General features: G+C 29.9%; 2 protein-coding genes across 2 annotated transcripts; one reads left to right on the forward strand and one right to left on the reverse strand.

Moving 5' to 3' along the window:
* The first annotated feature begins 5,390 nt into the window (after window positions 1-5,390).
* LOC114391774 (GDSL esterase/lipase At1g23500-like) lies at window positions 5,391-7,539 on the forward strand. Its single transcript, XM_028352723.1, has 5 exons — window positions 5,391-5,613; window positions 6,106-6,236; window positions 6,495-6,728; window positions 6,959-7,214; window positions 7,310-7,539. The coding sequence occupies exons 1-5, from the start codon at window positions 5,391-5,393 to the stop codon at window positions 7,537-7,539; spliced, it is 1,074 nt and encodes a 357-aa protein (XP_028208524.1).
* Window positions 7,540-13,700: 6,161 nt separating this feature from the next.
* On the reverse strand, window positions 13,701-18,042 carry LOC114391958 (la-related protein 1B-like). The gene is made up of 6 exons (XM_028352984.1): window positions 17,287-18,042; window positions 16,466-17,042; window positions 16,243-16,387; window positions 16,062-16,152; window positions 14,320-14,391; window positions 13,701-14,173 (listed from the first exon to the last, which is right to left on the reverse strand). The coding sequence occupies exons 1-6, from the start codon at window positions 17,755-17,757 to the stop codon at window positions 13,973-13,975; spliced, it is 1,557 nt and encodes a 518-aa protein (XP_028208785.1). The 5' UTR covers window positions 17,758-18,042; the 3' UTR covers window positions 13,701-13,972.
* Window positions 18,043-18,376: the final 334 nt, after the last annotated feature.

The following is an 18,376-nucleotide window of genomic DNA, read 5'->3' on the forward strand; positions in this document are numbered from 1 at the left end:
TGTTGTTCTATTCTCATATACCTTTCTCCTTGTATGTCACACGTTTAATTGACACCATTTCAAATTTCCTCAAGGTTCACCACCTCCCCTTCAAACTTCAATCAACTTTATCAATTAGCACAAACATTCATCGATGTCTATACTCCTCTCTTTAATCTCATAAATAATCCTCATCCAGAAGGTCATTTTCTATACAACTCTGTTCACTAATTCAGTATTAGTATTAATTAATTAATTGTATAAATTATATCAACAATGATCAATGAGAGAAGGCTACAATTGTGGGCTGGCCCCCCAACAATCCTAACCCACTTATTTGGAGCTGACTAGGACGAGGCCTCCTTAAAGCCCATAACGGCCTTACTAGAATGGTTGAGCCCCAGCGTTGAGGGACAAAGTGTCCACCTTAGATAAGTTCCTCAATTTTAAATTGTAATAATATATTTTTAAATACTTTTTGGATTATTTATTGAAGGTATATTGACATTATGGAATTCTATTTAAATAAAATATTTTTATCTTACGAAAATATTATTGAAAAATAATATGGAAGTTTTTAAAATATTTTTTATAATTATTATTTAAATTTATTTAATTAATATCATATTTTATATTATAATATTTTTTAAAAATAATATGCAAAATTAATTTATTTTTAAAATAATTTTTTAATTTTCAATGTAATTTTTTTATCATCAAAATAAATTTATGATGATTAAATCCATTTTATATACAACTTCAAGTGGTTATGATACTCTATAATTTATTTTATTTATTTTAAATAAATGATATGAATTAATAATTAATCTCTAAGACAACATGTAATGATATATAGTTCAATAAATGCTACATTATTTTAATTAAAAACAATTATAGATTTAAAAAATTAAACTTTTATAAAGATTAAAAATAACAATAAATAAATAAAATCTAGCTAAAAGCCTAAAACCATGTTAACCCATAAAAGAATTTATATTTATATTAAATTATAAGTAATATATGTTTAAATTTTATATCCTAAATTGTAACATGTCTTATCTGAATATTTAAATTTTATATCTTTTTTATTTTATTACTATACGTTGCATAGGATTGAGTTCTTGAATTTTTATTAAATGGTATACTTAACTGCCATCTTACATGGTTTGAAACCATGTTAAGTCCTGTTTAAAAAACTATTTCAAACACATTTTATCTTAAATTTTAGTTAGCATTAATTTTGAAATATATATATATATATATATATGTGTGTGTGTGTATATTTAAATTTTTGGATTTTATATCTATTTCTTTAATTAAACTGAATAGGGTTGAGTTCTTGAAATTCATTTAAATTTCATATACATGTTAAGTCAATTCTAATTAATAAGCATGACTTCTAAATTTTATATCTTTATTTTAATGATTAAATGCTTTTCTATTTATTTTTAATATACATTGAATAAGATTGAGTTTTTGATTTTCATTATATAATATATTTAACTGTCACATCCAAGGCCACAACAATGTTATGTCATATTTACAATAAATTAAACGATAAATAATTATTTTCGTCCCTGAATGTAGAGTGCTGATAAATTTGTTCTGAAAGATGAAAATTTAATTTTTAGTCACTGAAAGTGAAAAAAGTGCGACAAATCCATTAATATTTTAACTTTCATTCATTTCCATTAATGAAAGAGTCTATGGTGGTACAGAGAGACGAAAATATCACAAAAATAATTGTTAACATGGCTGATGAATAGATTGGACCAAAATTTCAATAAGTTTTCATTGTACTAATTTGTCATATCCTAAATTTTGTTTCATTTGAAGGTAAAATATAATTTAATTTTCGCCTCTCTCATTTTATCATTGCAAACATAACATTACAATAAAACACTTAAAATAATAAGCAAACAAGCATAGTTAGAACAAACATAATAATAAGCATAATATTATGACGTGAATCTTACGAGGCGGATCGTTTGATACAAGATTGTTGACGGAGAGGGACGCCACTTCCAAAAGTGGAAGATAAGTCACGGTGACGCCACAAGGAATCAACCTTGATAAGTAAGAATTTGGTTCAACAGGAACCCTGAGAAAAGCTTTCTCATGTATTTGAAAAGAATGTCAAAAGTCCCTTCATTCATTTTGACGAAAATATATATAGTTCACCAAACCCTAAAAACGAAATAAATTGGTGCAGCTGAAAAAGCATAGGTTTCAGCCACAACCACCAAATTATTTATTTAATTGCAATAATTAAATAATAAAATAAAAATAATGGAAACATGAACCTTCAATCATCATTAATGACAACTATACAAATAACCAACCTTGTCTCTATGACGTGTTGGACCTGTTTAAGTCTGCCTCTGGTCATAGGCCCTTCAAGTGCTTCATGGTCCTTGCCCTTAGTTGTGTCCTCATCACTGTGTTGGGTCCTTTTAAGTATGCCTCTAGTCATGGGTCCTTCAAGTGTTTCATGGTCCTTGCCCTTAGTTGTGTCCTCATCACATTAATTATTCGACATAATCATTTTTGTAGCATTTTCGTTTCTTTATGTCATGTAGGTTCTTTTATTAACAATAATAGACAGAAGTTAACACATTAATGAATTTGTTTCACTTTCAGGAACTAAATTTTAAATTTTTATCTTTCAGAGATAAATTTGTCAATGTTCTACATATTCAGGGACGAAAATGATTATTCACCCATTAAATTACATTTTTACCTTTAAATGAAATAAAAGTTAGGTCTGACAAATTAGTCTAATAGAAACTTAGTAACATTTTGGTCCAATTGAAACTTATTGACATTTTGGTTTAATTTATTTAGCAGTTATGTTGACAATCATTTTTGTGACATTTTTGTCTCTTTGTATTACGTATACTCTTTCATTAACGATAATCGATTAAAGTTAACGGATTCATGAATTTGCCACACTTTTTCACTTTTTGGGATTAAATTTGAATTTTTTTTCTTTCAGAGAGACGAATTTTTCACCGCTATATACATTTAGGGATGAAAATGATTATTTATCCTAAATTAAAACACATTTTTTCTTACATTCTAATTAATATGACTTATGAATTTATATCTATTTGTTTTAATATGAATTAAATAGGATTTATTTCTCTATTTTTTATTAAATAATATATATTGAATATTTTAACTGCCGTATGCATGGCTAAAATCATATGAAGTCATGTTTACAAAAACTAAAACATATTTCATCTTAAATTCTAATTAATATGACTTTTGAACTTTATATGTGTTTAATTAAATGTTAAAATTTTATACTTAAAATAATAAAATATCTTATTTTAATGTTTAAATCTTATATCTATTTATTTATTAATATATATTGAGTAGGATTGATTTTTTTTAATTTTATTAAATGATATATTTATTTACTTATTAATATACATTGTGGAGGATTGCATTCTTGAATTTTAATAAATGATATACAGAGAAGATTGTAACTGTCATATATGGAAAACATTCATTCATGCATTTTTGCCTTGTAAAAAATTTATAACATTCTCCTATTTGTATTTAGAAAAACTGAGACCTATTTTATCTTAATCCTAACATGACTTTTTATAAGGGGTATGTTTGTTTCACAAATAAATTTTTTACTCATGCAAATATTATTGCTCAAATATGACATGAGAATGTTATTATCAAGGAGATTTTTTATTAAAAAATATTTATTTAACTATTAAAAATGGTTGAAAATATTATTATATGCCTAGAAATAATTAAAACATGGTTGGTTATATTTTTTCTAGGAATATATACTATAATTACTAAAATATTCTTATTGTTAAAGTTTATTAAAAAATAAAGATGTGTCTAAGGTAGGTATCAGCATAATTGTCAACTCTTGATAATGATTGCTTTTCAAATTTAACCCAGATTAAATTTCCTTTATATTTTTAACTTATTATTTTTTTACAAAATTTTCATTACATTCATTCTTAATTATGAGACTTTTTTAACTAATTGATACCCCTTAAGAAAAATAGTTGATTTAGTTTATCACATTAAATTTTTTAATTAATTATACTATCATTCCAAACTTATTCTTTTATTTTCTCTATATTCACTTAATTGTTTTTCATTAATATTTGGAGAGAAAATAATAAAGGTTATGTAGGAAAAAATAATTAATACATCTAAAAATTAGAAAATAATCCTATAAAAAAGAATAAACTAAGTTTTAAAAATGATTATATAATTATTGTTAATTCTATTTACTAGCCATTTACTTATTGGATTACAATTACTAAATGTGACCATTACTAGGCAAAAAAAAAAATGAATTTATGGTAGAACTAATTAAAATCAACTCATGGAACTACTTCATTTAAGATTGGAGATAGTACTATTATAAGGTTCATATGTTCTTATATATAAGATTCAATTACTTAATTCATCAAGATAAATAAAGATAAATAAAAAGTTGTTAATTTAGTTGATAGTTATAAATTTATTTTAAATTTATAACTTTTTTCAAAATTATCTATGTAATTAATATTGTTTTATTCTAGTTGTTTGTCAATATATTATCTCTCTTGTTTAAATTAAGGATATTTCTAGTCTAAAAATAATTAATGTAAAAAAATTATAAATTGAATCTTATAAGAAAAAACAAGTATCATCTTAAACTTGGGTCTTATAAATAGGAATAAAGTGAATATCTAATAAAAATCTTTGTCCTTCCTTCCCCTCCCCCTCCCGTACAATTCATTCCCTCCCTTCCCCTTCATTAAATCATTTAATTAAAAACAACTCATTCAATTTTTTATATGTTTATTTAAATGTTTAAATTTTATACTCCTGATTGACTCTTATCATAAGGTATAACCAATTCATTAAGATTAAAGAAATTAATTAATTTAATTGAGAACATTAAATTTATTCTAAATTATTTTTTTTTCAAAATTATTCCTATAAACCTTACAAACATTAATGAGTTATACTTCTCTCACTTATGTCATTCTAAGGATAACTTTAACAAAAGAAATTTTTATGAAAAAAAAACTAATTAATTAATATAAAGACATTTGATATTGAATCTTATGATAAAAATCCAATAAACAAATGTGGGAGTACTTTTTATTAAATTAATTTTATATCCTGCATTCTGGCAAATCTTATCCTAATATTCAAATTTCATTTCAATTTATTTAATGCTATATATTAAATTAATAAGATTGACTTATTGAATTTCTGTAGAATGAGTATATGGAATATTTAACGGCCATATACATGGAAAATGTTTCTTTCCTGTATTTATATCTTGCAACAGAGTTAGTATATCTATAAATACTATCACTACCTTGCAAGAAAAACAGTGAGCAAGTAAAATGGATAAGGTATTATGGGAGAGACTAGTAATGGTTGTGTTTGTTTTCTTTGCTATCCCATTTCCCAAAGTATTAGTTGTTAACGGAGCAATTCCGGCATTGTTTGCATTTGGTGACTCAATTCTTGATACGGGAAATAATAACAATATCCTAGCAATAACTAAGTGCAATTTTCCTCCGTACGGAAGGGATTTCCCAGGAGGAATACCTACGGGAAGATGTTGTAATGGAAAAATTCCTACAGATTTAATAGGTATCTATCTATATATATATTCCCTTTATCCCAAGTACAAAGATTTATGAAAATATATATGTCTGATTTTAATTTGCTTTGACAGTTTAGATATAAATTCTTAACACGTTTTGTTTCATGCTTTAAAATGAATGACATTCAATGATGTCAATTTTATTCCAAAGATATATATATTTTTTAATGATCCAAATGCTATTCCAAGATACTTAAGAAGAAGAAAAAATGCGTTTGATTAACCTTTGAAATTCCTGATAATCTATTTTTTGAAATTCTTAAGAATAGTTAAATTTTCATATATCAAAATTATATATTAGAGATGGTTTTTAAAATAATTACTACTATAAAATTTAATAATTAAATTCTTTTACGCTCTCAATATATTTTAATAATTAAATTCTTCTACGCTCTCAATATCTGGTGTTCTCAACATTAGTGGTGTTTAAGATTTAACCCATTCTAATTTATGTGAATACTATATTGTATTGTATGTAGCATCGGCTTTGGGAATAAAAGAAACAGTGCCAGCATATCTGAGTGGTAACTTGAGTCCTCAAGACCTCGTCACCGGGGTATGCTTTGCTTCTGCTGGTTCCGGCATTGATGATGCCACTTCTAGGTTACAGGTAAATACAGTGCTTACACTGTCACTACATTTTCGTCATAAAATAATTAATAAGAAATTCAATTAGCAGTAATATTTTAATTTTATGAAAAATATTAGTTAATTTCTTATTATGCGACTCATCTCTTATATTAATTAATTTCTTTACATTATTAACACGTGAGTTAATTAAAAGTGTTTTTTATACAATTTTTTTACAGAGATAAAAAAAATATTTTCTTTTTGGTTTGTATTAATTTGGGCTATTATTGCATGTGAGCAGGGAGTTGTATCACTGCCAAGCCAACTGAGATTGTTCCAAGAATACATAGGAAAGCTTACAGCACTGGTTGGACAACAAAGAGCAGCTGACATCATATCCAAAAGCGTATTCCTCGTCTCAGCCGGCAACAATGACATTGCCATTACCTATTCTTTTCTATTAGCCCCAACATTGCAGCCTTTTCCTTTATATTCCACTCGTTTAGTTACCACCACTTCTAATTTTTTCAAGGTTTGCATTGCCCCTCCCCTTCAATTCATTTTATCATTAACACTAACATAAACTATATAATGCATCTCACTAACTTGTTATTTTTTGTTTCAAAAAACATTGTATCAGAGTGACGTACATATTCAATGCCTAATTGTAGAAGTGTAGACATATATATATATATATATATATGTTTTCAGTGTAATCTTTTTATAGGTGATATTAATTATATATTTAATTACAACTTGAAGAGTCTTTATGAACTTGGAGCACGACGAGTGTGGGTATTAAGTACATTGCCACTTGGATGCTTGCCTGGAGGTAGAACTGTGGCAGGGGGACCATTAAGGATTTGTGCACCCTTTGCGAATCAATTTGCACAGACATTCAATGGCCAATTATCATCAGCAGTTGATTCTATGAGAGTCACCCTTCCCAATTATGACATTAGGTTCATCGATGTCTACACTCCTCTCTTTAATCTCATAAATAATCCTCAGCCAGAAGGTCATTTTCTATACCATATTAACTTAACTGTGCAAATTATATTAACACTTGTTAATTATTAATATATATGTTAGTTTACTTTATGATAATATCAGGGTTTGTAGATGTCTCGGAAGGGTGTTGTGGGACTGCGCCATTTGGAGTTTCAGGAATATGTACCCTTCTCAGTTTGTGCCCGAATCCTTCTTCATATGTTTTCTGGGATTCTGCTCATCCAACTGAGAGAGCTTATCGGTTTGTTGTGTCTTCTATATTACAACAACACACAAACAATGTTTCAAACTCTTTTGCTTTTGCTCCAGTTAATTCTTCCCTCTCAAATTAATGTATACAGATTAGGAATGAAGAGATAAGCATCCAGTAGTATTTCCCTTAAACTTAAGGGAAGTAAATTTGTTACAATAATTTTAGCATCAATATTAATAAACTTTATTTATTTTTATCACCATCATAATATTGTTGTGGAGTATCATATTATTACGATGTATCATCGATTTTAACAACGATTCATTTTTAACGAGGACAAAAATTATTCCTATAAGCATTGGACTTAATATATTTGTGAGAATACACCTTTTAAAACGGGGAATGGTATCCATTGGAATTGCAAAAGCAACCAAAATGAAAGAAAATTTATTGAGACAGTTGAATCTCTTTCAGTTTAATTTATCTTTTGTAATTCATATTTTAATTTATTCAACAACAACAACAACGCCTTATCCCACTAGGTGGGGTCAGCTACATGGATCAACTTCCGTCATAATGTTCTATCAAGTACCATACTTCTATCCAAATCATTAAGTTCGAGATCTTTTTTGATAACCTCTCTTATAGTCTTTTTGGGTCTTCCTCTGCCTCGAATTGTTTGTCTTCTCTCCATCTGGTCTACTCTCCTCACTACAGAGTCTACCGGTCTTCTCTCTACATGCCCAAACCACCTAAGTCTATTTTCCACCATCTTCTCTACAATAGGCGCTACTCCAACCCTCTCTCTAATAGCTTCGTTTCTAATTTTATCCTGTCGAGTCTTACCACACATCCACCGCAACATCCTCATCTCCGCTACACCTACTTTATTCTCATGTTGGCTCTTGACCGCCCAACATTCTGTTCCGTACAAAATCGCCGGTCTTACCGCAGTCCGATAAAACTTTCCCTTTAGCTTGATCGGTACCTTTGCATCACATAACACCCCCGATGCTTTTCTCCATTTCATCCATCCTGCTTGAATGCGATGATTCACATCCCCTTCAATTTCCCCATCATCCTGTATTATAGACCCAAGATATTTAAACCGTGTGACTTGAGGGATAATATGGTCTCCTATTTTCACCTCTGAGTTAGAAACCCTCCTTCTTTTGTTGAACTTACATTCCATATACTCTGATTTGCTTCTGCTTAGGCGAAAGCCATGTGTTTCTAGAGCTCGTCTCCAAGTTTCCAACCTCTCATTCAACTCCTCCCTCGACTCTCCAAGAAGGACTATGTCATCTGCAAAAAGCATGCATCTCGGCGCTATCTCTTGGATTTGTTCCGTGAGGACATCCAGAATTAAGGTAAAAAGGTAGGGGCTAAGGGTTGACCCTTGATGTAAACCAATTGTGATGGGAAAATCGTCTGACTCTCCACCCTGTGTCCTAACACTAGTCAATACCCTATCATACATATCTTGGATAGCTCGAATATATGCAACCCTAACCCCTTTCTTCTCTAGAGCTTTCCACAAAATCTCTCTAGGCACTCTATCATACGCTTTCTCCAAGTCAATAAAAATCAAGTGCAAGTCTTGTTGGGCCATGCGATATTGCTCCATCATCCGCCGTAATAAATAAATCGCTTCCATGGTCGACCTTCCCGGCATGAAACCAAATTGATTCTCAGTAACTTGAGTCTCCTTTCTTAATCTCCGTTCGATCACTCTTTCCCATAATTTCATGGTATGACTCATGAGCTAGATTCCCCTATAATTTGCACAATTTTGTATATTCCCCTTGTTCTTATAGATTGGCACTAACGTGTTTCTCCTCCATTCCTCCGGCATGCGTTTTGACCTCATAATTTCGTTAAAGAGTTCGGTGAGCCACTCAAGACCTCTATCTCCAAGAGTTTTCCACACTTCAATAGGTATGTTGTCTGGCCCCACCGCCTTACCATTACTCATTCTTTTCAACGCTTCCTTTACTTCCTGTTTCTGAATCCGACGATAGTACTTATAGTTCCGGTCCTCTTCTCTTGTGTCTAGACTGCTAGAGTCATATCCATATCCATCATTAAATAAGTTGTGAAAATACGCCTTCCACCTTTCCTTGATATCTTTTTCATGCACTAAGACTTTGCCTTCTTCATCCTTAACACACTTTACTTGATCCAAATCTCTAGTCTTCCTCTCTCTACCCTTAGCAAGCCTATATATAGATCTTTCTCCGTCCCTGGTTCCTAGCGCTTGGTATAGTCCGTCAAAAGCTTGGGCTCTTGCCTCACTCACCGCCTTTTTGGTTTCATTTCTAGCTATCTTATACTTATCCCAAGTTTCAGAATTTCTACACCTAGACCACTCCTTGAAACACTCCTTTTTTACTCTAACTTTGCTCTGAACATTTTCATTCCACCACCATGATTCTTTACCCCTAGGTCCAAAACCTCTAAATTCACCCAACGTCTCTTTAGCCACTTTAATAATCTCTTGGGACATCTTGTTCCACATATCATTTGCACTTCCTTGTGATTGTCCACACCAACCCTCCCATATCTTTTGTTGGAAGATTCTTTGTTTCTCACCCTTCAAGTGCCACCATTTGATCCTTGGTGCTACCATAGGACTTCTTCTCTTTGCCCTATCTCTAATTCTTACATCCATAACCAAAACTCTATGTTGGGTAGTCAAGCTCTCTCCCGGGATAACTTTACAGTTCAAGCAATACTTCCTATCAGACTTCCTGATAAGGAAGAAATCTATCTGAGAACATGTCCCTCCACTTTTGTAAGTGATAAGATGTTCCTCTCTTTTCTTAAACCATGTATTGGCTATAGAAAGATCCAAAGCCTCCGAAAACTCCAAGATGGATTTACCCTCCCCATTCATTTCCCCTAGGCCAAAACCCCCATGCACCCCCTCAAAACCTCTAGCCACGCTACCTACATGTCCATTGAGATCCCCTCCTAGGAAAACTTTCTCTCCTTGGGGTATATCCTGAAGTACCCCTTCTAGATCCTCCCAAAATTTTACCTTAAAGTGTTCTGCTAACCCAACCTGAGGTGCGTACCCACTAATAACATTAAAGGTGTCATGTCCCACTACCAATTAATTTATTCAATTAATATTATATATAATAGAATATTTAAATCATATTTAAAATTAATTTGTTAATTGAATTGGTTTTTGATATTTTAAATTAAATACATTTATTTTAATAATTTTTATGTTTTTTTTATTATCATGAAAATCAATTTATGTTTGTTAAATTAATTTTATATAATGTTTTTTCTTTATTAGAGAGGACTGCAGGCCAAACATGACAAAACTAGGAACTAACAATGTGGGGGAGACATCTCCTTTATTAAATCCATCCTTCTGATTCGAGCCCGCCTTTGATATCGCATTGAATAATTCTAAATTCTTCTATTTCATCCTCCTTTAAATTTTTTAGGTTTTTATTCCATAAATAAATAAAATTAAAAAATTACACAAATAATATATAAGTTAAAAATTATATTCCTAAATAATACAAATCACTGTTTAGGGTGACAATTTGGTTTCTCTCAAACCCATTTCTCACGTTCACTTTTTTTTTTTATAGGAATCGATTTTTAATGGGTCAAATTTTTTTTCAATTTTATATTTATTTATTTTGTTTTTAAAATACTTAATTTTTATTTTTAATATTTTTTTATTTCCTTTTAATTTTTAATTTTATGATTTATATGTTTTTTCAAAAATAGTTATAGGAATTATTTAATTCTTTTAAATTTTTTATGGAAGTGGTATTTTTGGTCATTTTGTTTATGTTTATCATGTTTTATTAATCGAATAAGAGTGTAGTCTCATAAATATAAATTATGGGTTAAATATAAATTTTAGTAATAACAAAATAATTTTAATTTTTTTTATAGAAAAATTAAAATATATTTTTTAAAATGAAAATGAAAACAAAATGGAAATCCAATCTAGTAAAAAATATCTCAATCATAAAATAGTTTTATTTTTTTATTTTATTTACATTTAAAAAATTGTAGTTGTAAAGCTATTCTACATGATTGAAGAAGAAGAAAATAAAACAAAAACTTAGATAAATATAATAACCCTTAGGAACTAACATGGTTAAAGTAAAGAATCTTTTAAAAAAATAGAATTTCAATGATAAATTGTAATTTTAAAAACACATAATATATACAATTAATAAAATGGAAATAAAATGGATTTCCACTCTTGAAAAAAATGAATAAAAAATATGCAAAAAATTAACAACAACATGCGCCAAATGATTTTTTTTAAAATGATAAATATATACAATTAATAAAACAATTTTTTAAAACAAATAAAAATAAAATAATATAAAAACGTACAAAAAAAATATAAAAAATGCACTTAAGAAATCGATTCCATAGGAACTGATTTCTTACCTGGGTTTAAAAAAATGACACATTTAGAAATCCGTTCATGCAAAAAAAAAAACAAAAAAACAAAAAAAGGTAATCGAGAAGTCGATTTCTCAATGTATCAAAAAAAGTGAAAGTGAGAAATGGGGAGTTTGGAGTAACTGGATTATCATCATGAATAATAATTTGTATTGCTAAGATAAATAATTTTCAATTTGTATTATTTATGTAATTTTTAATTTTTTTATATTTATAGGATAAAAAACTCTTCAAATTTTATACTACTTTTGATTATGAACGAATATAGGTTGAAGATTGTGGGGACAAATATATATACAGTATTAATGTATATATTAAAGTATTCTTGTAGTAATGATTTCAAATCAAACACAATTAAATGTATAACATGTCAAAATATACCTATTATTTTATTTTCTAAATAAAGTCAACAATGAGTAACTTTTATAGTTTTTAATATTATAATATATATATATATTGGGAAAAAAAACAGAAACTTCGTGCCTAATTGTTTTTTCATGTTTTTTTTAATAAATAAATAAGATAATAAAAGTTAGTAAGTGGTTTATGAAGATAGTTATAGAGATAAAATAATAATTTATGAATGTAATTATAGGAATAAAATATGTATAAAAATGTTACACCAAAATACCATATTCCTTTTATATATATAGTTATTGATATATTATACTAAATCCTGTTCCTATAAATTTTCAAAGTAAAATACTAGTAAAAATCAAAACTTTGACATGTAAATTCTTGGATATGTTTACGGTTTTCCTAAATTAGGTACAATTTTTATATGTTAAAAATGAAAAAATCATCCAATATTTTTTTAGAATATTAGAACTTATAAAAAATAATTATAATTTAAATTTATACTTTAAAAAAATATTTTGTTATATTTTAATGCTATAAATTTATGCATAAATATTATTCTCATTATCTAAAATTTCAAGATCCATGAAAGCTTTTGATACAGCATTTGTAGGAGATATATGATTGCTCTGTTGCATTACCTTCCCTGTAAGCAGTTGCAATCTGCATCAGCGAAAGTGATCATGATCTTCTTCGGCACTTGATTGTCCTGAAGCAAACAGCACACCATACCAGCTGTCAACTATCCCCATCCACTGAAATAGTATGGCCCAGCCACTTACGTTTCATAAACCTTCTTCATCTCCAACATGCGTTGTGGCTTTCTAAGTCTAAGAAATCGTTTCTTAGAATAAATTCCCTTCCTTATCAAAAATTTGGATTTCTAATATAAGAAACACGCCATGAAAAAAGAAGAAAGCTTACGGAGATATTAACATTAACGTTAAAGAAAGTAAAATTCTTTGAATCACGTGGACGAATACATAGAAATTCTAAGTTCACAGATAAAATATAAATGTTTAAGAAAAATTATAAAGAAAACATTTTTTATTTTATTTTAAGATAATATTATTAATAAAAGTATTTGAAGATTAAAAAATGATTTTATACAATATAATTCTAATTAATTTTATTGTATTTAATTTTACTTTTCCTAAAAAAACTTTAAATTTAAATTTACCAATTTTTATAATATAAAATTTAAAAATTTATTTAAATTTTTAATAATTTTATACAATATAATTCTAATAAATTTTTTTATGATAGCCTTGACATTCTTTGCTTTTGCTGATGGAGAGTGTGTAATTTAGAGCATGCATATATGTATTCCACCAAAATATATGTTTCAATTTTCATTGTATCAAAAATTTATCCAAAATAATTATAATTTAAGATGTCAATCATTTATTTATATAACTTATAAACATTTTCTCTCACATGATAGACGTAAAATTAAAATTCAACATAAAAAATAGAGAAAATTGTGAGAAAGAATTAAAAAAAAAAAAAACGCGTTACCTTTGTTGGAGGCATCCATCCTCACATCCCATCAGAAAGTCAAAATTCATGCCACCATTAAGCCATTTATCTACACATTCTACCATAAAAAAAAAAAAAAAAAAAAAAACAGGAAAAAATCATCCAAAACGAATATAAGCTATACAAACCAATAACCTCGTTAAATCCACATTAATCAAAATTCTAAAATTTTATGTCTAATTAACTTTTCTCTTTTCTAATTGGACCGTAACAATGGTAAATAATTCTTAGTTGTTTCCACTGCTGCTCCCGGTAGCATCACCACCATTTGACATTCTTGGATCTTCATCTTTAATTGTTTCTTCCAATTTGATGGTTTGAAGATTAGTTGTAAGGTTATTGTATCTTGATCCAATGGGAGATGTTGAACCTCGCTGAGTAGAGGACAACCATCTTTTCCACTCGTTAAGTCTCCTTAGCTTGTCACCCTGGGTGTTGAAAAAAGAAATCAACTAAATGGATTAAATCATGACTATTACAAGTATTATAACTTTATCCTTCAAACATATATAGCCAATAGAATATATATACATATATATGGAAGTGTGCATAATACTAGAACATAAGAGCTTACTTGCACTTCCACGATAGCAGAAGTCCTGATCGAATCGAGTATCAACTGAATGTTGGTTGTCAAACTTTTAACCTGAAAAAAAAAATAATTCATATGAAAAACAAACCTAAGCCACAAAATATTTATAAAAATTTATCACTCATTTGAGAAGCATGATCAGACGACTTATTGCAAAAAAAATAAAATCAGAAACAAATGATCACTAATCACAACACAACCTATAACCTACAATAACAACTCTTGCATCACTAACTTTAGAAGGAGATTAGATGTTACTTAAGGACACCATATCTTTTTTAAGTGCATGTGCATTGAATTGAAAGGAAACATAGTTGAAAATTAGCAAAGGATGACTCAAATTGACATGTTAAATAATAATCTCAAATTTTAAAAAATTCTCAAAATAAGAGAATGGTAACTCAATAAAAAAAAATGCCAACAAGTTCTCATAAAATAAGAGAATGGTAACTCATAAAAGATATTGAGTGCACAAATACCAACAAGTTCAGGGAAAAAATGATAATAATGAAAATTGGAAAGTATTATGTTTTATGATTGATCTACATTTTATATACCAAATTCTAAGCTACAAAATTGGATAGTCAGGTGACTTCAGAGAATCTAATTTCATTACTTGTCACTCTTGATAGCATACCATACAACTAATCAGCTGATAATAAATTCATACATATTTTCATTTGAAAAATACTAATAGTCATTAAAATAAGGAGCTAGTGACCAAATAGAAGAAACTCCTTATTATGTTGATGTTCTATTTAATAATGGAAATAAATTTGCAATAGTCATCATCACCGAGACTAGTTGCAATAGATCATGCTTGTATTGCTGCATGTTTAAATAAGGTGTCAATAGCATAAATCCTTCCAATAATGTATTACACGTACTTGAACTGCATGGGTTGTAAAACATCTCAAATTATAAGGTGTATAACAAATACCGAATCCAAAGCTCACTCAAGCACCTAGTCACAACTGACCAGTTGTTTCAAGGATTCTACCATCCACACTAGATGCAGTACATATACCCAATATGGAGATATCGAGGCAAAGGAAAACAAATTGGGGCAGCATACGTAGAAAAAAATATTAAATAAATTGGATGAAGAACCAACTTGACTATCTAAAGTTTGCTAAAGCACAAGCCATCCTAAACTGTTTTATACACCATATGCACCAATACTATAGTGTGTATTCAACTTGGAAATTTAAACAACAAATAACTAAAAATATATATCTGAAGATCTTGCAAGAGCAATATTTGGAAAAAAAATACAGCTCAAAAGTTACAAACAACAATTATCAAACTTTTATGTCTAGGCTTACCATCACTAAAGACACAGAAAATAGTATTTTAAAATTCATATTATTAGGGTAAAAAAGGTCCAACTTTGTCATTTCTGCCAGCCATCTGCAGCAGCATTACTTTCATAATGACAGAATAAGTAAAATAATCAACTTCAAAGTGAGAAATGTGTCTTTCCGGATAAGAGATATAGGCAAAGTAGCCATTAGCATGCAAAAGTGTACCAAAACATAGATGCCAAATAAGTTGTGTAATGAAAAATCTTCAATGGAAACAATCTTAAAAAAGCAACAAAAAATGCTAGATAATTACTACTGCAAGTCAAAGACTTACTAAATCAAACAACTAGAAGTATAACATCAAAAGGCTCCACATAAAAGATGCAGGAAGTATAGCTTGACCAAGCACAAATAACTTACTCGAGGGAAGTCTGCTATCAAAGTAACAGGAACCCAACCTTGTTCATCCATTTTAGACCTTAAAAACGCATCTTTCACTAAATTAGCATCACTGCCAAAAAAAGAAATGACGAATGAATAGAAAATTCAATTGTGAAAGATTTATTGACAGACAAAATAATAAACAATAGACTAATGTTACCTAAAGTAATATTCAATTTGATAGACTATCATATTAGAGAGAGGAGATTCTGCAGCAGAGAAGAACGGTGTAGGAGGAGGGCTGTGAGCGAAGAACGACATACCCGTAAACTGTTCCACTGTTACTGGTTGGTAGTAATAAAACTCTAAAATGAAAAAGAAAAAACATTGGTTAGATTTTATTTTATGCAAACACAATGGATGGAAAGGAAAAATAAACTAACCAGGAAAACCAATGGGTTTAGCAAATGGTCCAATAGGCTGAGGTCCCACAAATGCAGCAGCAGTAGTAGGTGGTGGTGTGTGTCTCGGTAATCCTCTTGGAGGCATCCTTGGTTGAGGAACAAATGCATCTCTAGTATTCACATAATTTCCACGATCTTGATGATCACGCCGGCTACCATAACTATTATGATAGGAACCATCTCCTCGGGGATGAGGCCCAAAATAACCCCTGCGAGAGGAACCCCGATATCCATTCATGGCAGGCACAAAACCCCCTACCATTGGTCCTGCATCCCAGTTATTGTTCCGGTAATGATCTCTTGGAGCAGGGTCAGGGACCCCTGGTACCATATTACAATAGCTAACTGGTGGGAGCTGGTATACAGGAAAAGGCGGGGGCGGCGGTGGTGGGGGAGGGTTAGAGAAGTTGCCCTGTGAAGGATCAGACACAGTGCTGCTGCTGCCACCTACCCGCTTCATTGATCTTTGTCTACCAGGCACATTATAATTTGGAGCAGAATTAGGTTTTGCATTAGTGGTCGCTTGTTTCTGAGGAGATTGTGAAGCCATTGGCCCCTACAACATATATGAAGGTCAATGCACCATTTACCATTATTCACCAATATTTAAAATCCTTTCTTATCTACCCTCTTTGATCATGCAAAAAAAATAAAAAACCAAAAACTTGCACATAGACTGAATTTTATAATTGGGGATTCTTTCTTCTTCCTATATTTTTTATAAATAAATAAAATAAACAGAGAATTAACCACACAAGGAAAAACTGAGCAGAGAATTAGGGTATGTATTTGAATCAAACCTGAGGAGAAGTGGAGAGTGATCCATAATCGATAACAGTATTGGAGGACGATTCAGGAGGCAATTTAGCAGAACCTTTGGTGGACGCAAGCAAAGTGGGCCATGATTCAGCAGCGCCCATTACAGGCCCAGTCTCGACGACAACGCCGTTTGAGGGCTTGTTCCAAACGAGCTTTTTAGAACGATCCGCATTGCCCTCAGCGCCATCGGAACTATCTACATCACCAACCGTATTAGAATTATCCACCTCTGGGGCTTGGTCAGCAACCAGAGACGAGGACGAGGACGACGATGACGGCGGCGATTGGTGAATGCCGCTCCCCGGTTGGGGCTCGCCACCGTGAACAAGCTGAACCCACGGGGAGGGAAGATTTTTGCGCCTGAACTTAGGGCTGTTGGCGTCGCTGGGCTGCGCCGGTGACGGAGCACTGGGCGGCGAATGGTGGTTTGAAGATTTAGCAGCAGTGACCATTGATAATTGGGGTTCCTGGTTTTTTCTTTTTTTGCCTTCTTAGAGTGATAAAACAAAGTGCAGACTGCAGAGATTGATCAGTGTATAACCAAAGAAAGGGATGAACAAATAAACAAATCGGTAAATTAAAAGATAAAGAAGAGAAATAATAAATATATGAGTTAGGGTTTCTCTGGGTAGAAGTAGAATGAGACGGGAACGGATCTTAGTTGGAGGAAGAACCCTCTCTCTCAGCACAAAAACTGCGATTTCTCGCCCTCTCCTTTGCATTTGTTACTATTATCACTCAACAATAAAAACAATTAAACCTACTTATTTCACCTAGCACCCCTCAAGTATGTGCTCAATTTCCATAATTATGCTTTTTAAATTTTTATTTTTATTTTCTTAATCTTTAATATTAATTAATAAAATATTTTCTATTTTACGGTGAATAATTGAAACATAATTATATAATTTTGAAAGATGTTATATCTTTTATTCGAAAAATATAATTTAATAATATCATTATATTATTTTTTTATCAATATAATTTTACAATTTTATGCAAAAAAATTATTTGAAATAGTAAAATAAAAAATATAAAAGACAGAGATAGATAAATTCTTACGAATTACAT

The sequence above is a fragment of the Glycine soja genome, chromosome 17, assembly GCF_004193775.1.
Source record: "Glycine soja cultivar W05 chromosome 17, ASM419377v2, whole genome shotgun sequence".
Classification (NCBI taxonomy): Eukaryota; Viridiplantae; Streptophyta; class Magnoliopsida; order Fabales; family Fabaceae; genus Glycine; species Glycine soja.